At 47.0% G+C, this 27,861-nt stretch overlaps 1 protein-coding gene across 1 annotated transcript in view; it reads left to right on the forward strand.

The window, feature by feature from the left end:
* The window catches only part of DRAXIN (dorsal inhibitory axon guidance protein), a 119,778-nt gene that overhangs the window by 56,356 nt on the left and 35,561 nt on the right, over nt 1-27,861 (forward strand). The window contains exon 2 of the mRNA XM_069241248.1: nt 15,412-15,894. Within this exon, the coding sequence (XP_069097349.1) occupies nt 15,426-15,894 (469 nt within the window). The 5' untranslated portion in view covers nt 15,412-15,425. The remainder of the gene's footprint in view (nt 1-15,411; nt 15,895-27,861) is intronic.

A 27,861-nucleotide genomic window follows, 5' to 3' on the forward strand; every position in this document is an offset into this window, starting at 1 on the left:
ATTGCAAGAAGTTAAAAGTTACATCTGTGGAGGATGGCCTAATGTAAAAAACTTACAGGAAGATTTAATTCCTTACAAGAGAGTTGAAGAAGAGTTGTCCATTGTTGGGAATATTGTGCGGAGAGGAAATCTGTTAATAGTCCCTGTCAGCCTACGAATGAGAGTGTTAGAATTAGCACACCAAGGGCATCTTGGAATTCATGCCATGAAGTGTAGGGTGAGAGAGGATTTCTGGTGGCCAGGAGTTGATAGAGCAATTGAGTGTTATGTGCGCGAGTGTTGCATGTGTGTATTGAGTGGCAAGTCGCAGGTAACATAGCCATCCCTGGTAGACCCTATTGAGGTAAAAAGTGTACCTTGGTCAAAGTTAGCATTTGACATCTCCGGACCTTTTGGGGTAATTGGAAGTGCACCAAAGCATGCTTTGGTAATGGTGGATTAGATGACTAAATGGCCAGAAGTAAAGTTTGTAGATCACATGAGTACCGGTATTGTCAAAAACCTTTTAAAAGAGGTGTTCTTGAAGGAGAGTTTTCCAGAAGAGATAGTCACTGATAAGGGGACACAACTGGTCTCCAGGGAGATGGCAGCCTTTCTAGCTAGTTTGGGTATAAAGCATACCCTAACATCCCTGTACCATCCTCATAGCAACGGTTTTGTAGAGAGATTTAATTGTGTGATAAAGGAAAATTTGCATTTGGCATTGGTTAATGGTCTGCCTTGGAAAGAATCTGTCAAAGATTTACTATGGGGGTTCAGCACAACACTCCCTATCGGTACAGGAATATCCCCATTCACGTTATTAAGAGGTAGGGTAGCTGACACAAAATTGAATAAGGAGTGGATGGTGAAGAAGAATGTTGAAGTAAATAAGTTGGGTAAAGTGGTGGACGTGAGGTCTGCTGTTCAGGAAAAATATAAAAAAAGGAGTCAACAAGATAAAGGTCTTGTTGTTCAACAGGGAGATTGGGTGAGCATTAAGAAACCTGGTTTTGTGCGAAAGGGTTTATCAAGGCTTTCTGCTCTTGCCAGGGTGAAAAAAGTCCTGGATCATGTTGTTGTGTTAGAGAATGGAAAGAGATGGAATAAATCTTTCCTTTCCGTTGTGCCAGAATCTAAGAGGGATTATGTCAGCGGAACATTGGGCATGGAAGCAAATGAGGACTGCATAGAGTAAAGTGTGGAAAAGGGGGTGTCAGGGAGAATTAGGTCATGCCCCATGAAATTCAAAGATTACGCTGTACATTAGATCATTTAGTCAATTGCATGTATAGTTATGTTAGTTAAGCTAATATGTATTTTTTTTACTTTTTGTCATTGTGAAGGAAGAGGGGTATGTTGGGTCGTGTTAAAGCTGGATGGTGCGTTCCACATTCCGAGCGTAATGTAGAACGCAGTGGGGAGGTTCGGAAGGCGGGTGTCAGTTGGGGGAGTCGTTACAGGACACAGAGAAAGAGCGGAATAAAGAGATAGTTGTTCACTTACCCGGTCTCGTCTTCTCTTCACCTCACAACCTCAATAAAAGGAGGAAGAGGACTGTTGTTAAGGAGATTTATAACCTTTAGAATGTTTTATTGTTCCAAGTTCTGGTGACTTCATAATGCTGCTGAGTGGTTAGCAATAAAGGGATTAATGCATAATATTAGCCTCCGTCTCTTTAATAAAATCCAGATTTTCTTTTCACCAAAGCTTATGAAAATCTACGTTTCCTACATCTACCTCCATGTATATGTACATTGCTGATGTATCTTAGCACCTCATTGGTGCCTGTTTAATACACGAATAAGAAATGAAAAGTTGGCAAACGAACCTCTGCACTGCCTGTACAGTCTGCTTGTGTAGCGCCTTGGCATATCAGGTCTGTGATCTGTTTAACCTGGCAGGTCTGCGCTCGCCTAGACATGGCTTTCTGTGAAGTACCTGTGTTTGACTGGCCCACCTGTGCCGCACCTGGCTTGAGAGGCCAGTGTCTACAGCACTTGATCTGAGAGGCATAGGTGTGCGGCTTGGGGCGTCCCTATACTGATAATTGCTATTCTGTTTATGGGCTTCTGACCCTGGCCGTCCTGTCTATTAGGTGTCTGGCCCAGGGCAGCTTATCTCAGCAGGTACCGTGTTATATTAGATATGTGAGGTGGTTGGACCTGGGCAGTGATGTATCAAGGGTGCCCTTAGTCCCCAGTAGAAGCAACAAAATTGACTCTTAAACCTTCCTGCTGGGTGGTAAAACCATCAATAATTGGAGCTCAGATGGCCCCTCACAGACTAGAGCCTCGGTGCCACCGCACCTACTGCACTATTGATAACTACGCCCCTGGTCCTGGCAGGTTTGCCCTCGGCCTAGAAATACCTGTATGTGGGTTACCTGTATTTGATCGGCCTCCTAGTGCTGCGCCTGGACCTAACACTACCTATTTGCACAGCTCGAGCGTGAAAGACCTGTCTGAATACCTATCTACCTAGTCCAGAGGCCTATCTGCGCAACGCTTGTCCTAGGAGACCTGTCTGTGCAGCGCCTGGTTCGAGAGGACTGTGTATATAGCGCTTGGCCTCAGAGGCCTGCTTGTGCGGCTTCTAGTAGATCTGTTTGTGCGCGAGCTCGGCAGTCCTGTGTGGCTTACTGGCCTGGCATGCTGGCCTAGCAGCAGAGCTGTCTGTGTGGTGCCTGGGAAGCCGGCACTAGGCTGTTTGTGTGTTCCTTCTGTGCGCCAGCAGCTGCTGTGCTGTTGTACAAGGCGCCTCGGGAGTCTGGCAGGCGCTAAGAGGGATGCCTGTGTGCCCAGCCCGAGTCAGCAGGGAGCAGAGACGCGACTGTACGACATGAAAAGGGACATCACAAGTGATTAATGAGCTGCTCTCGGGCCCGAAACTTAAAATTCACATCTCATATCTGGCTGTCTGCTGACACCTGCCCGAGGCAGAAGCAGGTGGAAAAGGACAGGGGTGGTGGGGCTGTCTGTCCCGTATGGGCAAGAAGAACTGGAAAAATAAGAGCAATAAGGGCAGGAGCGTAGAGGGCGGAAATAGGAGGTGTAATATAGGCAAGAAGAGAGAGGGCAGGAAAGAGGGGGTAAGAGAGGGGCAGGAGGAGAAGGATAATAGGGGCAAGAGGAGAATGGGTGAGAAAGAGAGTAGTGAGAGATGGGCAAGAGGAGAAGGGTAAAAAGGGCAAGAGGAAAGGAGGTGGAAAAGAGACGGGCAAAAGGGCAGGAGGAGAGGGGGCAGAAAAAAGAGGGGTAAGAGAAGGGTAGGAGGAGGAGAGGGGCAGAAAAGAGAGGGCACAGAGGTGGGCAGGAGGAGAGGGAGCAGGAAAGAGAGGGGTAATAGAAGGGTAGGAGGAGGGGGGTAATTAGGGAAGGGGGAGTGGGGGCAGAAAAAGGGTGTAAAAGAAGGGTAGGAGGAGAGGGGTAATAAGGGCAGGAGGAGAGGGGGCAGGAACGAGAGGGGGAAGGGTAGGGGAAGAGGGGTAATAAGTATAGGAGGAGAGGGGGCAGAAAAGAGATTGGTAAGAGAAGGGAAGAAGGAGAAGGGTAAATAAGGGCAAGAGGAGAGTGGGTGGGAAAGAGCGTGGTGAGAGATGGGCAAGAGGAGAAGGGTAAAAATGGCAAGAGGAAAGGAGGTGGAAAAGCGAGGGGCAAAAGGGCAGGAGGAGAGGGGGCAGAAAAAAGTGGGGTAAAGAGAAGGGTAGGAGGAGAGGGGTAATAAGGGCTGGAGGAGAGGGTCAGAAAAGAGAGGGGTAAAAGAAGGGTAGGAGGAGAGGGGTAATAAGGGCAGGAGGAGAGGAGGAAGGGTAGGGTAGAGGGGTAATAAGGGCAGGAGGAGAGGGGCAGAAAAGAGAGGGGTAAGAGAAGGGTAGGAGGAGAGGGGTAATAAGGGCAGGAGGAGAGGGGTAGAAAAGGGAAGGCATGGAGGTGGCAGGATGAGAGGGGGCAGGAAATAGAGGGGTAAGAGAAGGGTAGGAGGAGAGGGCTAATAATGGCAGGAGGAGAGGGGGCAGGAAAGAGAGGGGTAAGAGAAGGGTAGGAGGAGAGGCGTAATTAGGGCAGCAGGAGAGGGGGCAGGAACGAGAGGGGAAAGGGTAGGGCGCAGGGGCAATAAGGGCAGGAGGAGAGGGGCAGAAAAGAGAGGGGTAAGAGAAGGGCAGAAGGAGAAGGGCGATAAGGGCAAGGAGAGAGTGGGTTATAAGAGAGGAGTAAGAGAAGGGCAGGAGGACAAGGGTAATAGGGGCATGAGTAGGGGGCAAAAAAGAGAGGAGTAATTAGGGATTGAGGAGAGGGAGCGCTAAAGAGAGAGATAATAGGGGCAAAAATGAGAGGGGCCAAAAACAGAGGAGTAATGAGGGCAAGAGGAGAGAGTGCAGGAACAAGCGGGGTAAGTGATGGGCAGTAGGAGAGGGGCAGTTGCTAAGGTTAGGGAGTAGCGGGGACTTCCTGACCTCTTTAAGGAATGGTCAGGAGAAAAGGAAAAGGGATAAGAAAGAGAAGGGCAGGAAAAGACTGAGTGATGGGAAACGGTGTGAGGGAGAAGGGGCAGCCTATGGTTCAAGGGCAAGAGGCAGAGGGCGAGAGACATGAGAGGGGGTAAGAAGGACAGGAGGGGGAAGGGGTACACTGCGATGCATTCAGAGAACCCCCCAATTCAACCTCAATCCTACGTATATCCGTTTTTGTCTGGTGTTTGATATGTTATTTGCATTGCTTAGGACACACTATGGCATCTTGAGCTAACCCAGGCAAGGCTGATGGTGCTTTCATGAGGACCTCGAAGCAGGTAGCAGAAAGCACAGAACCAGAAAGTGATTTGCTTCAGTGGTGGAAAAGTGAGCCAGGTCTCTTAGCATTTGAAGCAAAATATACTGACAATACCAGTCAATTTATGGTTGGATCACCTCACTACCAAGGCAGAGGGTATAGATCAGATAAAAAAATTGAGGCCCACATTTATACTTTTTTAGCGCCGCATTAGCGTCATTTTTTGACGCAAAAGCAGTGCAAACTTACAAAATACAATAGTATTTTGTAAGTTTGTGCCGATTTTGCATCGAAAAATGACGTAAATGCAGCGCTAAAAAAGTATAAATATGGGCATGAATGTTTTCATGGTTGTGTTAGGTCTTCGAACTTGGACTGTCTTTTCCCCTGAGTGGTGCCATCCACAGCTGGTCAATTACTGGGCAAAATAAGTTGCCCCTAGTTTTGCAAAGGTAATGAATCTCTTTTTCACTGAGTTCATACGGTCCCTCATTGGATGCTACCAAAATAATCTTGTCTACGGATTGTGACTCTCTGTTTACTATCCAAACAGAACATTTGTGCTGAAAGAGTTCAAATCTGAGTGTCCACAAATGGCCGCTCTTCCACAGAGGTTTCAGGCCGATCTAGGTGACAGATAGAGCCTTGAAGGCGTTGTGCGTGGATGAGGATCCTCTAAGATCTCTCTGCCACCACTGATGCAAATGATCTTCGAGCTTGGATAGGTAGTGTCTTCTGGGCAGGGGGCGCGCACCACAGCATAGCGCGCCCCCAATACAGGTGAGGGCCGGATCGGACCGGTTTCGGCCGGCAGCCCAACTGTGGCTGCCGCGAAAATATTTGAAAATCGCGCTCACCCAGAGGGGTGAGCCGATTGGCTGAAGGGGGTGTGGTGGGGGCTCCCAGGTATGTAGCAGGGGCAGCCCGAGTTAGTTAAAAGGGGGACTCAAGTCCCTCTAGGGTCAGGTTGTTTTCTTGACCCTGGGCTGCCCCTGACGATCGACCACTCCTCCAGAGGACTGGAGGAATTATTTTGCTGCATTCTTTCCTGGATTCCTTCGTGCCACAAGACGCCCTCGTGCTGCCTTGACCTCTGCTGCCCTTGGCCTTGTCTTCACCTCTCTCTGGCCTGGGGCAACGGCAGCTGGCTTGGAGACACCAGCTAGGTGATTTAAAGGTCTGCCTTGACCTTTTTTCAACCGGCTCTTGCTGCTTTGCCCTGGTGTTGGGGCCCTGGGACCGGGAGAGGCATCACAGACAAGTTAAGGAGTGGTGGGGGTCCTGGTAATATTCTGGGGTGTTCTCTGCTGGTTCTTTTTTGTTTTAAGAGGTGGTGCTTTCCTCAGGGGCTGCAGGGGCAAGAAACAATCAGAATAAGTTTGTCGTTCATGCTGTTTTTTATACTGTGCAATTTTATTTGTATAGTTTTAGGCCAGTAGACGGCAGTATTGTTTTAATAGTAATTTCAGAGCCTGTGCTGTAATTTGTTATTGCCTACCTAAAATAGTTATAGTTATAATTGTTTACTAATTTTTGTTTTGCCTGTTTCTGAACCTTTCTTGACTTTGCCTATTTAGACGTAATTTTTTCTTCGCCCATTTTCATAAGTATTGTTATCATTTGTGTGTTGTGGCAGAAGGGTGGTTTCAGGATAATCTTTAGGCATGCCACCAAAACAGGTAAAGCGAAAATTGGATGTAGAGGCAGTTATGGGGCGCCTAGACGCTATGGACCGGGTGCTTGCTCTCATGCAACCAGCTCTCATGTCGCTGGCGCAAAAGAGGGCTGAGGGCAATCCGGTGGGTGGCGAGACTCCGGAATTAGAGGTGGTTTCTGTGCCAGATCAGGATGGGCGCCCAAGGCGAGCTGGGGTCCCTCCAAAATCAGCATTCCCCCCCGGTTCCTAAGAGGGCTAGGAAAGTGGCACCCAAACTGGGGGGGAAAAAGTCAGCTCCCAAGAGGACACTCACTGAGGGGACACGGGATCCCAACATGGGACAGGCAGACATGCAACCAGAGGTAGTCATCACGAGAGCAGTGGCAGGTACAACCTTGGGTGGAGCAGTTTCGGTCAGCGAGCGTGAACCGGGAGGGGACCTGGTTAGTGGATTGGCAAAAGTGCTGCCCTGGCTGGCGAAGTTAGGCAATGCCCCACAGATTGATTTGGCAAGTGAGGGGTCAGCATTGGCCACGTTAAAGGGCTTAGCAATGGGTGTTGGCGCAAATCTGCAAGGGGCCACCACAGGAACACAAGAACCCCCGAGGGCCACAGCCACCACATCGCACGAGCCTACATCCTCCATTGCCCTGCCAGCAGTCGTGGCCACCTCTACCAGTACATCACCATCAGAGAAACAAGGTGAGGGCGCTACCCAACCAGGGGGGACGCATGATCAAGTACTTTCTCCTAGGGATCAGCTGGGACCTCATATATCTAGTGAGTTAAGGGTAAAAATTCACAAGGGTACATTTGTGGATATTTTTGAGCTAACAGTAGTGAAGCCGACTGATGAGGAAAGTAAGGACATTAAGGATTGCTCTCACAAATGGAAGAAACCTAAGGTAGATGAGACCATTATAAATTGGATAAAAGGTTTTACCATTTATCAGTCCATTTTACTGGAGAAATTCCCTGAGCTAGGTCCTCAAACTGCATATTATTTGAATAAAATAGTAGGCGCGCATGAGGAGTTTGGAGGAACCAGTTGGAAGGATTATGACAAAGCGTTCAGGTTGAAAAAAGCATCAAACCCTTCTATGTGCTGGGATCAGACTGATGTTAATGCATGGTTGCGCTGTATGATGCTGAAGAAACCAGAAGCCAATGTCCAGTCTCTTTTTCGGGGGCCCACGGCTAACGGGGATCGAAAAGGGGCGTGTTGGGCGTTCAACAAAACAGCATGTTCTAGGCCACAGGGTTCGTGCAAATTCAAGCACAATTGCTCCTTTTGCGGTGCGGCAGGGCATCCTGAGTTCAAATGTTTCAAGAAATCCAAAGAAAAGGTTGGGCAAAAATGAGGATAATTTTTTCTTGGTCTCAGGGGCCCCTTCACCTGTGTCTATCTTGGCTATGAACCCTTGGCTTAATTTATATGCGCGGCGCGACGCTTCAAAATTGTTGTATGAAGGTTTCCGCAATGGTTTTAGGATTCCAGCTGCAGGGGTGCAAGGCCCAAGATTTTGTAGAAATCAGCAGTCTTTAGACATTGCACAGGAGGTAGCTCAACGCAAGATATTAAAGGAATTGGGTTTAAATAGGATTGCTGGGCCATTTGACAGCCCCCCATTAAAGGATTTTGTCTGTTCCCCCCTGGGGTTGGTTCCCAAGAAGGATCATGGGGAATTTCGTTTGATACACAATCTTTCCGCTCCTCGCGGAGTCTCTGTGAATGACGCAATCGATCCAGCCCTCTGCTCAGTCAAGTATGCATCTCTTGATGGCGCCTTGACTTTATTGAGGAAACTGGGTCAAGGGTCTCTCATGGCAAAAGCAGATATAGAATCAGCCTTCAGACTCTTGCCTGTTCACCCTGATGATTATCATCTGCTGGGCTTCCAATTCAGAGGAAAGTTCTATTATGACAAATGCATGCCTATGGGCTGTTCTGTTTCCTGCGCTTATTTCGAGCAATTTAGCACGTTTTTAGAGTGGGTTTTTACACAGGTTTCAGGGTCACCTAATGTCATTCATTATCTAGATGACTTCTTGTTCCTTGGACCAAGCGGGTCCGATAGGTGTGCTAAGCCTTTGACTGCATTCAAGTCTCTGATGGATAAATTCGGCATCCCTTTAGCTCAGCACATCCTTGGTATTTCTGGGCATTGAAATAGATTCAGTGAGAGGGGAATGCAGGTTGCCCCAGGATAAAGTCATGGCTTTCAGAGCTTCCTTAGAAACCTGTTTGGCAGCCAAAAAAGTCACCCTGCATCAGTTACAGATATTGGTGGGTCAACTCAATTTTGCCTTGCGGATCATTCCAATGGGGCGCCCTTTCTCACGCTCTATTGCTCAGTCTATGTCTGGATTAAAAGAGAAGCACCATAGGACGCGGTTGTCTGCTGAAGTAAGGCAGGATTTAAGGATTTGGTTGGCTTTCCTCCAGGATTTCAATGGGTCAGTGGTATGGCCAGCCCCTCGGCAGTCCAATCAGGAAATCGGTTTGTTTACTGACTCAGCGGGTAGTAGTGGTTTTGGGGCCATTTTAGGTACCAGGTGGTGTGCTCAGGTCTGGCCTCACGCTTGGGAGTCATCCGGGTTAGTTAAGAACATCACCTTCCTTGAATTATTTCCCATAGTGGTTGCACTACACATATGGGTGGACCATCTTCGCAATCAATCTGTGTTTTTTTGGTCTGATAACATGGCAGTGGTACAAAGCATTAACTTTCAACATGCTAAGTGCAGAAGGGTGTTAAGACTGTTGAAGGAGTTAGTGTTGATCTGTCTGCAGAATAACATTCTTTTTCAGGCAAAACATGTACCAGGAATTTTTAATAACGCTGCTGATGCATTGTCTCGTTTCAAGTTACAGGATTTTCGGCAGTTCCACCCGGGGGGCGAGTTGGAGCCCACATATTTCCCGGGACAGCTGTGGAATCTTGGAACTCACCCTTGGCGGATCTAGTGGCAGCCAGCCTAGCACCAAAAACAAGAAGGGCATATGAGAATGCATTTCATAGATACATAAATCACACATCTGCCGACCCCTTGGCGCAGCCTGGTTCCTTGAGTAGTTGGTTGGGATTTCTTGAGCTTTTGCGAAGGCAGGGAAAATCTGCTGCGAGTGCCAGACATCACATCTCAGCTGTAGCCTTTTTTACCAAACTAGTGGGTGGGACTGACCATTCTCGATCTTTTCGTATCAGACAGGCGCTCAAGGGATGGGAAAGGTTGGAAGGGTCGATCCCAGACCAGCGGCGCCCCATTGACGTGGACAAGCTGGTAAAGATCTTGGGGGCCCTGACTGGGATCTGTGACTCTGATTTTGAGTCCACTCTATTCTCAGCAGCTTTCGCGCTTGCCTTTTACGGAGCCTTTCGAGTCTCAGAGCTTGTGGCCAGGTCTAAACAGGACATTCACGGCGGAATGTTGGTGACTCATGTTTTCTGGAAAGGGGGGGATTTGGTAATTACTATACCACGATCCAAGACAGACCAGGCAGGAAGGGGCGAACAGTTAATACTAGGGAGGGCTGGTGACTTCAGTGGTTGCCCAGTACGTGCAGTTAACAAGTACCTGCAGATTCGTCCCCAGGTTTCTTCCACCTCTTTATTAGTCCATGCATCTGGGGTACCACTTACTAGGTATCAGTTTTCCCAAGTATTGCAGAAAGCCTTACTGGCAATTGGCATGCATGGCAAATTTACTGCCCATTCCTTTAGGATAGGGGCGGCAACATCGGCAGCAGGGGCAGGGCTCAATACCGAGACGGTGAAAGGGATTGGGAGGTGGAAGTCAGATTGCTATAAACGCTATGTACGCCTCCATATGATCTAGGAACACCTTTTTGACACAAGTCAATGACCTCATGTGTAACGGTTTTTCTTTCTGTTCTCAGGCTCTCTCAGTTCACCATTGGGCACATGGCTCCCGCCAGTGTTTAGGTTATTGGGCATTCCTTTGTGCGTCGGGCGCGGCCATTCTTCAACTTGTATCGCAGTCGGGCACAGGATGCAGGTCTCCGGTTTCTTTGCATAGCGAGAGGGGGTCTGCGTCTTGATGGTCTTCGCCAGCTCATCGAGGAGGTTCTGCGACGGCGGCTGCCGCCGCCAGCGCTCATCATCCTTCACGTGGGAGGCAATGATCTGGCAGCAATCGGGAGGAGATCAGTTTTTGAGGACTTGATGGTGGAGATCTCCTGGTTAGCACAGCGGTGTCCAGGGGCTGTCATTGCATGGTCCCATATCATTCCTAGGCGGATTTGGAGGTCAGGGCGCTCAGCGAAGGCCCTTAATGAATCAGCCAGACGGCTGAACAGCCGCATGAAACGGCTTTTGAACACATCAGTGCTAAGGACTGTTGGGCACGGGTGCCTTCAAGGGGAGGCAATGTTTCATGAAGATGGAGTGCACCTGTCGGATGGTGGTCATACTGTGTTTGTTGAGAACCTGATAGCATTTTCAATACGGTGTATCTCTCAGAACTGAGCTTCTTGTCCTCGGGGGGAGGCCTGGTTGGTCGGGAAACCAACCAGGCCTGTGGGAGGGAAGGAGTCATGTTTTGGCACAAAACAGGTGGATAACCTTGGCATCAAGAATACTAGTGCAGACGAACTCAAGACGGTATCATGAGCTTTTTGGCTCAAACCAGGGTGGCGGTGCAGTGGGTTTAGGAAAGGGGCTCGGGATGACCGCTACCGCGAATGTCCATAGCTCCCCCCACGGTACTCCATTACATGGCCCTGGAATTTTTAATTTGGGGGGATGAGACTGCGCCAGGGGACCAAGGTATGGCCCGGTTGCCCAGTATCATTCCCATTGGGTGCCAGGGGGGGATCCCTTGCTTAGGGTTGGCTCTGGCATGGTTGGATTGGGGGACAGTTTTCATGCTGGCCCGTGCCCCCTCTATCTTGAGGGGGCAGGTGAGTCTCGCCTTGTGAAGCGTAATTGGTTTTTGGGGGAACACGGCCCCCAGTTTACAGTCGATGCCACAGGTGCCTGGTGGGTGGACAACCATGACTCCTTTTTAAAGAACATAAACTATTTCAGATGCATATTGTAAATAATTATGGAAATTTAAAGATGAAAAGAAATACTGTACATATGATGATGTTTTTTATGTCGTGTTTATATGGTTGTGAATAAATACGGCCTGAGAATTGTTATATTCTCTATCGCAGGAAGGTTTCAGTCTGCTTTGTTTACTGTGAATATAAAGTATGTTGCTCCAAACAGTGGATCATAGAGGGGGAACCAGTGAGAACTGTTTTGTTTGTGGGTATCGATGCGGTCCCCCACCTGTGGGCAGGGGGCGCGCACCACAGCATAGCGCGCCCCCAATACAGGTGAGGGCCGGATCGGACCGGTTTCGGCCGGCAGCCCAACTGTGGCTGCCGCGAAAATATTTGAAAATCGCGCTCACCAAGAGGGGTGAGCCGATTGGCTGAAGGGGGTGTGGTGGGGGCTCCCAGGTATGTAGAAGGGGCAGCCCGAGTTAGTTAAAAGGGGGACTCAAGTCCCTCTAGGGTCAGGTTGTTTTCTTGACCCTGGGCTGCCCCTGACGATCGACGCACTCCTCCAGAGGACTGGAGGAATTCTTTCCCGCCCACCCATCCCCAAAGAATAGCAGGATTAGGAAGACCTTAGGAGGGAAGGAGTCATGTTTTGGCACAAAACAGGTGGATAACCTTGGCATCAAGAATACTAGTGCAGGCGAACTCAAGACGGTATCATGAGCTTTTTGGCTCAAACCAGGGTGGCGGTGCTGTGGGTTTAGGAAAGGGGCTCGGGACGACCGCTACCGCGAATGTCCATAGCTCCCCCCACGGTACTCCATTACATGGCCCTGGAATTTTTAATTTGGGGGGGTGAGACTGCGCCAGGGGACCAAGGTATGGCCCGGTTGCCCAGTATCATTCCCTTTGGGTGCCAGGGGGGATCCCTTGCTTAGGGTTGGCTCTGGCATGGTTGGATTGGGGGACAGTTTTCATGCTGGCCCGTGCCCCGTCTATCTTGAGGGGGCAGGTGAGTCTCGCCTTGTGAAGCGTAATTGGTTTTTGGGGGAACACGGCCCCCAGTTTACAGTCGATGCCACAGGTGCCTGGTGGGTGGACAACCATGACTCCTTTTTAAAAAACATAAACTATTTCAGATGCATATTGTAAATAATTATGGAAATTTAAAGATGAAAAGAAATACTGTACATATGATGATGTTTTTTATGTCGTGTTTATATGGTTGTGAATAAATACGGCCTGAGAATTGTTATATTCTCTATCGCAGGAAGGTTTCAGTCTGCTTTGTTTACTGTGAATATAAAGTATGTTGCTCCAAACAGTGGATCATAGAGGGGGAACCAGTGAGAACTGTTTTGTTTGTGGGTATCAATGCAGTCCCCCACCTGTTCCCATGCGCATTTATTAGACTGCGTTAAGGTGGTTTGAATCTGTTTTAGCGCAGAAGTTGTAGAGCGAGCCTTGGTCGCTTCTTTTCTACCAGCTCTCAAGTGATATGTGGAGTCCAATTTTGATCCACCATGAAGTAGCACAGAGGGTTAATATGCCTGCTGCAAAGAACAGATTTGTATTTTATGTGGTAGCTGAGTGGATTCGTAAAGCCTGCCTTTACCAGCACTTTAAAACAAATGAAGTGCATGTGAGAGAGGGGCTAAGGAAAGATGAGGGGCACTTTTGCCAGGCGGCAGTGAGAGAATCCGAGGAGGTGGTCATGGGGCCGAGGGCACCAAATAAGATTGTTGCACTGGGCACCACCAGTGCTAAAGTCGGCCCTGGAACTACAACATGCATCCTTGCCCCAGGTGGCTCAGCATTCATCAAACATGAAGAACAGAGTGCTCTGTAATATGTCCCTTAAAGCTTACAAGTGTTTACATCACAGGGCTTGACAGTAAATAATGGAAAAAAGTTATTTACTCACCATCCTAAACTTATCCCTGCAGTCTCCAAACCACAGTGCCTCCAGTGCAATGCCTCCAATGCAATCGAGCTCTTTGGTGACAAGGACACTATTTTCCACAAGGACAGTTCTCTTTCGAACTGCAGAAATCATAGACATTCATGTTTCACAGGCACTTTTGTTCTAAACTCAGGGCTTACCTCAGTAAAGCTGAACAGGGTCTCGCACACTCATTTGTTCACTAAATCATTCACTCACTCATTTGTTCATTCACCCACACATTTACCCATTTATTCACACATTCACTCAATCAATCAATGAATCAGTTTTTGTAAAGCACGGCTACTCACACGTGAGGGTCTCAAGGAACTGTGAGGGAAAGGGGTGGGGGGGCCTCATCCGAAGAGCCACGTCTTGAGGTTCTTCCTGAAGATGGTGAGCGATGAGCTTTGTCAGAGGTGCAGGGGGAGGTTGTTCCAGCTCTTTGCTGCGATTTAGGTGAAGTATCAACCTCCGGCAGTGGTTTTCGGAATGTGAAGGATGGTGTCCAGGGCCAGCTGGGCAGACAGGAGGGATCTGGCAGGGTGTGGAAGGAGATACGGTGGTTTAGGTAGGCTGGTCCTGCATTGTGTATGGCCTTGTACGTGTGGGTGAGTATCTTGAAGGTGATTATTTTCTCGACCGGGGGCGAGTGGAGGGTCCTCAGGTGTTGGGAGATATGTTCTCAGCGTGGGAGGTCGAAGATGAGTCTGGAGGCGGCATTCTGGATAAGTTGTAGTTTCTTGAAGTTTCTTGTCGAGGTGGGGGGTAGAGGGCGTTGCTGTAGTCGAGCTTGCTTGTGACTAAGGCATGGGGGACTGTCCGGCAACATTCTGCTGTGATCCATCTGAAGATTTTCTGAAGTTTGCGGAGTGTGCGTCAGCAGGAAGAGGTGACTGAGTTTACCTGGCGGGTCATGCATAGGGAGGAGTTGGGGATGATGCCTAGGTTGCGGGCGTGCTCAGTTAGTGCAAGGGGGGGGCACTGAGGGATGTGGACCACCAGGATTTGTGCCGTGCTGAGGTGGCGTTTCCGAAGATGATGAGCTCCGTCTTGTTGGAGTTGAGCTTGAGCAGCTTTCTCTCATCTAGGTGGCGACGGCTTCCATTGATTACTTTCTCCAGTACCTTGGTGTGGTAGGGTGGCAGCGAGCTGGGGAGGAAATTCTTTAGTTCTGATGGGTCGGCTGAGGGTTTCTTCAGGAGAGGGCATGTTTCGGCATGTTTCCAGTCCTCGGGGAAGGTGTCCGTGTTGATGGAGCAGTTCATAATGTTTCGGGGCTCGGGGCAATGGATGTGCTGGCTCGGTGGGTCAATTGCAGGTTTCAGTGCCATGTTTTTCCAGGAGGAAGCTGTCGTAGAAGTCCTGGATCTTGCGGTTGAGAAAGGTGGCAAGTTTGTCACAGAGGTCCTGTGACGGGGAATGCTGGTGGCTTCGGATGGGGGATTTGTGAACTCACTCACATATTTATCCAAGCATTTTGTACTCATGGTGGTCTTTGCAGGGTGTAAGAGCTGGATTTCTAGATCAGCAGGGTGACATGGACCATAAGTTCAGCTTTTTCAGGATCCTTTGGACCACTGCTCCTCCCCATGTAATTCACACAGTGAATTCTGTCCCTCACACACTTTGCCAAGAGATACCACCCTCTTTCTGCAGCCTGTATTTCATCAATGGTTTGTGACCACAAAGGTATTTGTTTCAAACCACAGACACAGTCAGGTCAGTTGCAAGGAGTGGGCACCTCTTACCTTCTTACATTCGCTAATGATTCGGAAGGAACTACTCTGTGGACATTACAAGTTGCAAAACCGATGTGCATTAAAGTCTCTCTTTTGTATGTTGCAATTGTAGTTCTTTTCTTGGACGCTACAAGCCGGTAATGTTGCTCACACCGGAGGCTTTGGAAGTGCAAAAAGCTCTGGTACATCTGTCCCCTTCTTGTCTGATTGCTCTGGTGTTTCAGGTCTACCAGAATTACAGTTCCTTTCTGCTGTTATTAAGTATACTTGTCACATCTTGTGTGTTTTTATTTTTTAAATCTCAGGTTATGTGGTGAGAATGCTGGTGCTCGCACCCCACACTGTCTTCCAGGTTACGGTGCTCCTCGTGCCTTTGCTGCAGACCTTTCACCCCGTGTCTTCCCTCGAGGCTGGAGTCAAACCCAGAAGGATACTGGATGCCTCAATCTATGAGGAGCAGAACCAGGAGTTGTGGGAGCAGCCGGCTCGTGGGGGACGACTACGCAAGCATGGAATGACCAGACCACGTGGGCCCTCTAGAGGCCGGGGGTCCCAAGACGCACCCTCCAGAGCACGTGGATCAGGTGAGGAGATCCCCAGAATGGGGAGCACCTGGGGAGAGGAAGAGAGTCCCGCCCCCTTGAGGCAGAACAAGGGAGTGTTTCTGGGCTTTGAGTATCCATATGGTGAAAAGGAGAACCAGTCGCCAGGATCTGGGCCCAAAGGGAAGAAACAGAGCCGGGAGCAGAAACGGCAAAACCGCCGGGATCGCCTCAAGCAGCAGGAAGGTGAGTACCTGCATCTGACTGGTGAGGTGAGGGGGTGGGTTCTGAAGACTTGCTTAATTTAGAGGGGGTGGGGTTCGTTTCAGAGAGTCTGCAGTTGAAACTCAGTCCTCCAAAAGGGGGCTTTGTTGAGACACTGGGATACAAAAGTTTCTAGCTGATGCGTCAAGAGTTTTAGATTCTATTAAGGACATGGTGGTGAGGGTTATGCTTCTCTTTCGTTTACTGACTCGAAAACAGCAGCCAATAGCAGTACAGAAAACTTTACACTACATCACCCATGAGCCCCAACAGCCCAATGTCTCGACCAATCACATGGCCTTTACCCCACTATTTATGCAATTGTAGCCATTGTCCTTCTCTTTCCTTGCAACATCAATAATGCATCAACAACCTGAGTCCAACCAACTTCCAGGAACTCCAACAAGTCCACTGTGCAGCAAATTCATACTCTGACATTAAAGAGATTCCTTTGAAACTTGAACAACTTAACAATCTTCAGATCCTTGAACCTGATCACATGGATTTAGTAACTGTTCCTAATGAAAATAATAAACGGTTTAAGAAACCATGCCAACGAATAACAGATTAACCATAACAATCTTGGGAGGGTAATTTCAATGAAACAACATGATCAGCACAAAGCATGTCATATATAGTCTCACAATAATAGTACGAACTTACAGGAAAGAACTAAATTATCATATAGTTCGTAAAGGGAGGGATAATCCTCGCCTCAGTGTCCTTAATAAAATCTAAAATTCTTGTCACATCAGCTAGAAAATTTTGTATTCTATGACAGGACTGGAGGCTTTGGATTATGCTAGTTTAAAGTTGATCTAATACCATCGATGCCACATCAGTTTGTGATAGAACACCTTAAAAGTGGAATCAGAAGACCAATCCGCCACAGCTATAATGTCTTTCGAATGGGACCCAATGAAAAAAGCTTTAGATGCCATGGCCCCACACACAGAGTGTGCTCCAAATAAAGATGCATCAATTCCAGTTTTCCCAAGCAACAATTTGACCCATCTAGCTAAAGTTGCGAAAGATACGGGGTGAAAAGGTTTCTGCAAAGAAATGAGTACCTGACCCGAGGAACTAATACGCAGTTCCCGAGTGCAGCTTTCAGAAACCTTGAGGCACTTAACCACACATACTTTCTGATTATGGGGAAAATCTGGATAGCTGACAGAGCGTGAAGCAGTTTTTGTGCATTTTGAGATGATAAAGGAAATTCAGGTCAGAGTAAATACTGTTAAATTCAGAGCTTTTACATCCGAAACCTTTTTGCATGATATCAGGCATAGATAAGAGTTAGCTTCTCTGACAATTGTTTGCAAGAAAGGTCCTCATTTCGTAAAACAACATCAACATCCCACAACACAGAATATTTAGGTTGAGGAGGAATAACCATTCCAATTCACTGAAGGTGTTTACAAACTAGACAATCCTCACCAACTGGCTTGCAATCCAGATGAGGATGACCTTCAGAAATAGGTGAATGGAAATGATGAGGTATTCTGTATGCCAAACCCTGGCTCACCAGAGCCCACACAAATTTCACAAGCAAAGTGATTCCAACCCCCAAAGAATCAATACCCAGTTCACTGCTCCAATGAACCCATTGTCGCCAAGCTAATTCATTTAATTTATGAGTAGAGGGAGCCCAAGATTGTGATAGGAAGAACATTCCACTCTCTGAAACTCCTGGCACTTGCCAACGTCGCCTGAAATTCTCCACACCATGAGGGACAAGAGGCCCTGCATAATCAATTGGTGGGGAAGCCCCATCGGATATCACAGAAGGTCTGGAAAGGACTGAATTCTGACTGAAAAGTTCAAGACAGCGCCATTGCCATTGAGAACCGCAAGTGTGCTTTCCAATAATGGGTCACTAGAACCACCTCCGCAGTCTGCCGTTGTATCTGAGAGAGTACTCTCTGGATCATGGAAAATAGGGAAAACGCATATAGAATCCACATCAACCAAGAATAAAGAAAAGCTTCAGAGCTCGCTGCTAGAGGGTCTGGTGTCTAACTGAAAAAGGTCGGAAGATGAGCATTCAGAGGAGATGCAAACAGGACTATTGCACATGGTACCCAATGAAGATTCAATGCCTGAAACATCAGAGGATGCAGCCTCCAATCACTGGAATCATGTAGAAACCAAGAGTTCCAGTCAGCTATGGTGCTGGAATGTCCTGGAAGATACTCTCTGTTACTGTGATCGGATGTTGGAGGGTTGAGATGTTGAACTGAAGAAACCTCAGATGATGGGCAAAGATGTGAACCAAAAGATAGGTGTGTTTGAGGTCGAGATTCACCATCCAATCGTTCTACTGTAGACAGTGTTGGAGAAGATGTATTCCCCTCCATCTTTAACTAACTGCACACAATCCATGAATTGAAAGATTTGAGGTTCAGAACCTTTCGTCTGTACCAAGAAGATCGTGCTGATAAATCCTTGAAGTTGGAGAAAATCTCCACAATTGCCCTTTTCCTTAGCAACAAAAGAATTTCATTGTCTATGAAACTGCTCTTTGTTTGGGAAAATGGAAGAGGGTTGGAAGGATTCTCCTGGATGGGGGATGGATAGAATTCTAGGTGAAAACCCTGAACTGTCTGAAGCACCCAAGGGTCCTGAGTAATAGACTCCCATGTTCGGAGATAATACCAAATCCTGCCCCCTAAAGTTACCCCAGAAGAAGGAATCAGCTTTAACTGTAAATATGGTCTCTGAGGCTCTGGATCCTCCGCGATATCTGCCTTGATGGGAGCGTCCATGACCTCCTCTGTGACGTGAGGGATAGAAATAAAAGGAGTAGTAGGAAGCTCCTCTGCCTCTATGTGGAAGCCCTCTTAAAGTCTGAATAAATTCACAGTCTGGAGCCCAACCTCGATAGTGCCAAGCCTTCGCAAAAAGGCCACTGTTGAATACATCTTTCGTGAATATTTGGGCCTTGTCTTAGGCTCAGAAGGTGGCCACATACTTGCCTAAGTCCTTGATTAATTTGTTGCCTGAGATACACAATATGAAGGATTTATGCCGTTCCATTGTCGTTGCACAATTGGCGTGGCCAAGGAGACACATACGTTTCGGAGCCCATTCGAGGACCGCCTTTGGGGCCAACTGTGAATCTGAGTATTTTGCTTCAACTGCGAGGTCGAGAATTTTAGTTAGAGGGATGGGTATGACCAGGAATTTACCCTGGCATCCACACCATGCATAATCTACTCCTTTTTTTAGGACCCATTGCAAACTCTTAAGGAAAGTTGCCATGTTCTGATCTAATTCTGGCATATCTGCGACTTTGCCCAGGAGAGAAGGACGAGGACATTCTGATCGTAGGGGGTTGCGTACTTCTCATTCAAACCCTTTGCGCAGTCTGTCCTGCACATAGTGAGCCACCTCCATGCAAGGGACCCACTCCGTGGACCGTGGGCGAATAATATTGGTGGTATTGATAGTGCTGGCTCCAATTTAAAAAAATGCTTTCTTTATATAAGGTGTTTATGAAGTAAAAATCGATTGTGAAAAAGAGAGGGGTTGATGAATGTACATTTCGTATAGAAAATATCCCCTCATTTAGTTCAGTGCAAACATTCCATAGGAAATGAATGATCCATCAAACAGCCAATAACATGAGCTGAGAGAGAAGTACACATCTGTGTAGATTTAAGATGTGATGATAATATCTTAAGCAGTGGCTAAAAGAGGCTACGTCGAATAGGCCTATGGTTGTACACTGCAAGCACTACGTCTAGCAGACAGTCGTGTTGTCGATACAGATCTAACAAGCTTTTGCAACACCAACAGGTCTGGTCTAGGAAATGTGTTGCGAAGGCTGCATTTTCTTTACTTTAATTGTAAGCATACGCCACATAAATAAAAACAAAACAAGAAAATATACTCTGCCTAAATGTGGTTGCTATCACTTGCAATAAAAATTAGATAAAAACATTATTAACTAACGCATCTTAATAGAAAGGTCGGAGTGCTTCCTACCAAGTATATGTACTTAGAGCAGGTACAGAATCTCTTTTTAGGGTTAATGATTTCACAGGGAAACTTGATTCGTAATATTGCAAAAAGTTACATCGGCTTTCAATTACTGTAACATGAAGACAGTGTAAACGCCGAAGATTTAAGAAGGGTATGCAATAGAATTAAAGAACATTTCTAATCTAAAATATTGACCCACCTGCACAGTCGCTATGGTGTACTTCTTTTACGCATAGGTGCTCAGGCTAATTACCCCATGCTGTGGTTGGCTTCAGCGAAATAAGAATGAAAGTTGAACAAACCAGAGGGCAGATCCAAAGCTCCTTTGATATGCGTATGCATTATTTTTTGTTTATATAAATTTTTTCATTATATAAGAGTTGCAAACTGTAATATCTTTCTGTAGGCCAGAACTAGGAATGACGTTTTTCAGGCCCTTCTTAATTTGTCATAACCATTAGGGCTAAGGACCCACACCTCCACTTACCAATTGACTGGCCTTCTGACCAGTCTAAGGACCTTCCAGACCGATTTCACCACCTCAAGGCTCCCAATTCACTCCCTTTGGCTCTCTCTTTCTCTCGCTCCCACTTTTTCTCTCACTTTCTCATCTCTTTCACTCAGTTTTCTGCTTTTTCCTCTTTACCTTACCTCTCTTTAGCCTTTTCTCCTCTATTTCATTCTGTTTTTGTTTTTACGCCTCTTTTTAGCCATTTTCTAATTTTCAACCCCGTTTTTCTGCTTTTTCCTTTTTGCCGCTGCTCTCTTAAGCCTTTTCTCCCCTCTCACCCCAATTGTCTGCATTTATGCCTTCACTCTTTTCAGCCCCTTTTCTTCACACCTCTTTTACCCCGGTTTTTTGCATTTTGCTCCTACAACGCTGTGCTTTTCTGCTGTCCCCTTGATTTTCTGTCTGTTTTGCGCTTTTCTGCTTGCACTTCTTCTACTCTTCATTTTCCTCCTCCACGCGCTATCGCCCCCTCATGCCGCCCCAGGCCTTTTTCCTGCCTCCCCCACTCCTTTCCTGCTTCTTCTTCCTGTGTCTTCTTCTACGGTACACCCCCGCCGACCACCCCTACCCCTCTCACCTCTCAGGACCTACTTATTTGGTGCCCTAGCTCAACTATGCTGATGGTGCACTGAAGGCGCACTAAAAGCAAGCCCATCCACGCCCGTTCATGCCTCGACTATGCTCAACTCCAGGATTCCTTGTCTCCCCCATCAGTACTCCAGGCACTCTTTAGCTCGCTCATTTCGGCATGCCTCTCCCCCTCTGCTACCGCACTACGCCACACACAACAGCAGGAGCCTTACTTTGCATCAATGACTGCTTCACCTCCAGCAACACCCTAGTTAGTGCTCCCTTGACAAACTTGGCTCCACAACAATCTGCCACATAATATCACTCACATTAGCAAACCAGCACTCCACAACTCACCTCAAAGTTAACTCATATGCATAGCTCCGTACACCCACTTACTCGAAAAACACAGGATAAAAATCTGGGACATGCTAAACAGTGACGCCCCGGACCTTCCCTTCCTTATGAATATGTGGCTCAAACCACCATTGGCGCCCAACTTTGCAACAGCAGTCCCAGGAGGCTACAATATTGCATGACAGGACTGCCACCAGGGCTCAGACTTGTGATTATATACAAAGGCACCATCATGTGCTCAACAACAACAGAGAACACCACTCCATTCATGGATCATCTGCATTTGAAGCTTCAAATCTTCAGCATCTTCACCTCACTTACCGACCACTGGGACTGCAAACCGCCCTCACCAACCTCATCACATAATTCATTGTCTCCCTCACCATCAGCTCCAAAGCTTTCATACTCCCTGGAGGCCTGAATTTCTACCTAGAGGACTCAACTGACTTCCTCCACAGCTGTTCTAGAAAGCCTTAAAAACCTTAGACTAACCCAGATCATCACAGAACCCATGCACCTCGCCAGACACACTCTGGACCCCATTTTCACCACCCTGAGTGATGTCAACTTCAACTCAACTTCACCTCCCCAATGGACTGACCATTCCCTAATTAGTTTCCAGATCAACACATCGCAGCCCCACTCACCTACCAACATCAGTCTACCCAGCTGGAAAAAAAACAGAAACTGAATGACTCAGTACCTTCCATGCAGACCCACACAACTCTATGTACAATGTCAACGTGGACATCGCCAAATTTAATAACTGGATCAAGAATAACGTAGACTCCCATACACCTGTCAGGGCACCAGGAAACTCACAGCACCAAAAGAGACAACAAACAGCTAGAAAGAGAATGGAGAAGCAGCTGCGAAGACAGCAACAGAACCACTTTCACAACTGCACTCATCCAATATCACCAGAAGCTACGAAAGACCAAGAAAAAATCACTAGCGGAGCGCAAAGAAGAGAGCTCCAACAGCAGCAAAGAAATCTCCTTGATCATCAAAGATTTCACCACACCCAAAGCTGCTGCAAACATCACCACCTTCTAAGAAGTCTGCGATGACCTATCAAATGTCTTTCACAGCAAAATCACAAACATCTACAGGAATTTTGCAAACCAACCATATCCCAGCGAACTCATCACCAACCTGCCCATCACCTCTCAAGACAACCACCTGACCGGATGGAAGACCTTCAGGAGCAAAGAAACAGCCTCAATCACGAGGACCGTTCACTCTGGGACCCCACTGGACCCTTGCCCTAACTCCATCACTACTCATTACCGCACTCTCCCATATCTTGAACTTATCCACCACCTCTGCCACCTTCCCTGAAGCCAGGAAGCATGCCGCAGTCAACACCCTCCTCAAGAAACCTTCAGCCGACCCAAGCCAACTGGCCATTTACCAGCCTATTTCCCTGCTTGCCTACCCAGTGGAAGTTATAAAAAAGGCCATCAACTGTCAGCTTACTAGCCACCTCGAGCTCCATCACCTGCTAGACAACACCCAATCAGGATTCAGAAAGAACTACAGAACAGAAGTTGCACTCATCGCAGCCACCAACGATATCAGGACCATCTTTGACAAGGGAGAAATAGCCTACTTAACCTCTCTGTGCCAGGTGACACAGCCTCCCACAACACACTAATCAGAAAACTCCAGAAGTGCAGTATCCAAGAACAAGCACCCAAATCTTCTCTTTCTTCACAGGAAGAACTCAAAAACTCAGACTGCCACCTTTTACTTCCAAAGCAAAAAAGTGGTATGTGGCGTCCCACAGGGTTTTCCCTCAGCCCTATACTGTTCAACGTCTATATGACTTCACTTGCCAACATCATCAGAACTCAAGGCAGCATCATCATCTCCTATGCAGAGGACACCCAACTCATCCTCTCCCGATGGAAAAGATGCCCACCACCAGAATCAGTTCCACCAACTGCATGACACTTGTGGTGGAATGGATTAGAACAACTTCTTGAAACTGAACTCCGACAAGACTGAATTACTGGTCATTAGAAACAGCAACTCCCAGTGGTATGACACCTGGTGTCTGTCAGAACTCGGACTAACCAACCATGCCAGAAATCTGTGGATGACCCTGGATGACAAGCTCAACATATTGGCACAGGTCAACACAGTATGCATGTTTCCACTTCGTACAATGCTCCGAAAAATCTTCAAGTAGGTCCCGCAGAACACTAGGCATACTGTCACACATGCACTTATCACAAGCCGACTGGACTACAGAAACACACTGTACGTCAGTATCTCCAAACATCTTCTGAACAGACTTTAGACAACCCAGAACACGGCTGCAAGACTCATACTCAACTTCCTTGACCGCATTCACATCTCACCCCACCTCTGGGAGCTCCACTTGCCCCCCCATCACTAACATAGCCAATTAAAATTCCTCATGCGCAGCTACAAAGCTCTATGCAACACAGGACCCACTTACCTCAGCAGCCACATACAGTTTCACAACCCATCAAGACACCTACACTCAGCCTCACTCTCACTCGCACACACAACCTATATTCACAAATGCAGAAGAGGAGATAAGTTGTTCTCTTACATAGGACTCAAAACATGGAATTACCTCCCACAACACATCACAGAACACATTAGAGCCTCCTCCTTGCTACTTAAATTTTGCAAGAAGCTGATGACCTGGCTCTTTCAATAATTTGGCGTGGACCACATACCTACACCCCTGCTCAAGCGCCTGGATATCCTTCTGGATGATTCGTGCGCTATACAAATTAACATAACATAAGATAACATAACATTAGGTGGCTTCCAAAGGAGTGTTGCTTGATGTTGTTCTATGAAAATGTCAACTTCTTCCTAAATACTTTAAGGAAAGCTTTCCATCTTAAGTGTATCAAGGACATCACCTGCTATCTTCTCAGACTGGGCTTATAATAGTTCTGATCTACCAGTTCCAGCAGCTGCTGCAAGATTGTTTAATTCTCTCACTGGCCTCTTCACAAATTGCATTTTGTAGTATGTAAAGTAGTACTAAATTAGTACTACCCACATACTATAAAATGCTATTCACAAACCTCTGTGTGGATACCTCTGCCTCTCCTATCGTTTCTAAGCGGAGATCTTTGCCTTGGTGGTGGTGATCTCCTCACACTTTGGTGAACATTTGTGTAGTAAATGTGGGAAAGACAAGGGGACGTGGCTAGAAAATGGAGAACACCTACTACTAAATTAGAGTAATTTAGGGAAATATAAGGAGGGAAATGCCTATATAAACATCCACAAAAGATTAAAACCTTAGCTAGTCACAAAATATGCTTCTAAAATTTACTACCATGCTAAAGGTTTCAAAATAGGTGTGACTGTACACAGGCCCAGTCTTGGAAAAAGGCAAGCACCACACATGGTCTAACCACTGGTACGGCAACACTCTCCCATAGAAAACAATATAATAAATTGTTACATTATTTGACATTCACATAATATATCAGGCTCAGGCAAAAAAAACAGTTAATCAAGCTTAGTCTTGCATAATTTCAGTAATTTCTCATTGTGCTTGTTATACAAATTTCCAGTATTCACAGTGTTAGTCCACACCATTTAATTAGGTGCCACTCAGCAAACAATTTGCCTGAATGCATGGAGATAACGTGCAAGACCAGATTGTGAGGGACTGCTGTTTGTGGTACTTGTGTTTTTTGCACTATTTGTTAGAGTGAAATGCATCCTTTCATCCAAAATGACATGAGAATGCATTTTGCACTACCACATAGCACCTAATCCAATTTTTTAATTTGTGTGCATACATTTAATTTCACGTCATCTTATATATATAGATAGATAGCTAAGTATATACATATCTATATATATATATATATATATATATATATATATATATATGTATATATATATATATATATATATATATATATATATATATATATATATATAATGATAGATATAGTATATTTACACTCAATTCTTGTTGTGGGAAACTCCACCCCCTGATTTTCTGGGTGCAGAAATGTAAGTAAACACCTAGGTGTAAATCTGCACTCTGTAATGACGCCCAGCAAAAAAGTTTAGAGTTACACCTAGATATAGTAATAAATATTCATGAGTAAATATACATGTGTATATATACCTTTGAGAATAAGTCACTAATGTTGTCATTATGAGTTTGGTGGTCCTACTCCGCCACGCCGGCGGTGGCGGTAACACCATCGACAGCGTGGAGGAGCAGGGCCACCAAATTATTATCACAGCGGTGAATGGGCTGCAAAGCAGCCAGTTCACTGCCTTTTCCGACAGGGCGGTGGGACAGCTGGGCCGAAGGTGTACCACCTTCGGCCCGGCGTTACACCTTATACCGCCGACGGTATTAGGAGTCTCCTTTCCGACAGGGATTTCCTGGCAGCAACCCTGCCAGGAAATCCCTGGCGGAAAGGATACTGGCGACAGGAATTAACATTCCTGTTACCAGTATGCGACTCCCCCACCCCCCGAAACAGCCACGGCCCCCCTCCCGCCCCCAAACCCTGTAGACACCACCCTCCCCCACCCCGAACCCTGTACATACCCCCTGACCCCCATCCACACATGCACACACCACACACACTCACACATCCAAGCACATACATCCACGTGTCCATGACACCCCCACCCCCCGCTGACACGCATTCACATATTCACACAGATACATGCACACACACACACACACAAACACCCACCCCTCCATTCACACACACTCACACCCCCATTCATGCACACAACACTCAACACCCTCCACCCTCCCTACCCTCTCCCCTGTCGGACGATCACCTTACCTGCTCACGGTGGTCGTCTGGGAGGGAACGGGTTCCATGGGGCCTGCTCTGCCAACACCACCCCATCACCACAACACTGCCACGCCGATTACAAAGTTGTAATAAGGTGTGATGATGACATGGCGGTGCCAGCGGAGCAACCTCCACTAGACCGCCAACCGCCAGTATGGCTGCTGGCGGCTGTCTGCCCAATTTATGGTGGAGAGCTGCCAGGAGTCATATTTGGCAGTCTCAACACCGTCATCACTGGCGGTCTTCTGGCCGGCGTGACTTCAGTAGGCAACTGTTTTGACCGCCAAAGTCATAATGAGGGCCTAAATGTTTTATTTCCATTCTTTCAAAATGTCATAAACTGCCCTTTCTTTCTCTCCTACACTGCTAAATCTCTCTTTTTAAAATGGGTGTGAATTCTGTGATTTCTATAGCGTGAATACCTCTTTAACCTACTCCATTGCCAATTTGAGGTCATAAATCCCATAATTGGGGGTCATCACAAGGGGTGGCAGAGGGAGCATAGGCACTTGGCCCCACACTTTTCATTCCCCTCCCATCTATAGATAGAGCAAACTTGTCTACACTGTTTATAATGATGTGGCAGCTAAGGGAGGCTATCGCTAGATGGCTCCAGATGCTGGAGCTATCCTGTTCTCTTCTTTGACAGAGGAAATATTTTTATACTTAGAAAAAAGGGCACCCTGAGACATTTTTGATCCAGGCCCCACAAAAAACTACTGACAATCCTGATATGTGCTGCCTGTAGGAGGCTGGACTGGCTTGTAGTGAGTACCAAGGGGTACTTGCACCTTGCACCAGGCCCAGTTATCCCTTATTAGTGTATAGGGTGTCTAGCAGCTTAGGCTGATAGATAATGGTAGCTTAGCAGAGCAGCTTAGGCTGAACTAGGAGACGTGTGAAGCCACTACAGTACCACTTAGTGTCATATGCACAATATTATAAGAAAACACAATACACAGTTATACTAAAAATAAAGGTACTTTATTTTTATGACAATATGCCAAAGTATCTCAGTGTGTACCCTCAGTGAGAGGATAGGAAATATACACAAGATATATATACACAATAGCAAAAATATGCAGTATAGTCTTAGAAAACAGTGCAAACAATGTATAGTTACAATAGGATGCAATGGGGACACATAGGGATAGGGGCAACACAAACCATATACTCCAAAAGTGGAATGCGAACCACGAATGGACCCCAAACCTATGTGACCTTGTAGAGGGTCGCTGGGACTATTAGAAAATAGTGAGGGTTAGAAATATAGCCCACCCCAAGACCCTGAAAAGTGAGTGCAAAGTGCACTAAAGTTCCCCTAAGGACAAAGAAGTCGTGTTAGAGGAATAATGCAGGAAAGACACAAACCAACAATGCAACAACGCTGGATTTCCAATCTGGGGTACCTGTGGAACAAGGGGACCAAGTCCAAAAGTCACAAGCAAGTGGGAGATGGGCAGATGACCCAGGAAATGCCAGCTGCGGGTGCAAAGAAGCTTCGACTGGACTGAAGAAGCTGCGGTTTCTGCAGGAACGCAAAGGGCTAGAGACTTCCCCTTTGGAGGACGGATCCCTCTCGCCTTGTAGAGTCGTGCAGAAGTGTTTTCCCGCCGAAAGAACGCCAACAAGCCTTGCTAGCTGCAAATCGTGCGGTTAGCGTTTTTGGACGCTGCTGCGGCCCAGGAG

This window comes from Pleurodeles waltl, chromosome 6, assembly GCF_031143425.1.
Source record: "Pleurodeles waltl isolate 20211129_DDA chromosome 6, aPleWal1.hap1.20221129, whole genome shotgun sequence".
Classification (NCBI taxonomy): Eukaryota; Metazoa; Chordata; class Amphibia; order Caudata; family Salamandridae; genus Pleurodeles; species Pleurodeles waltl.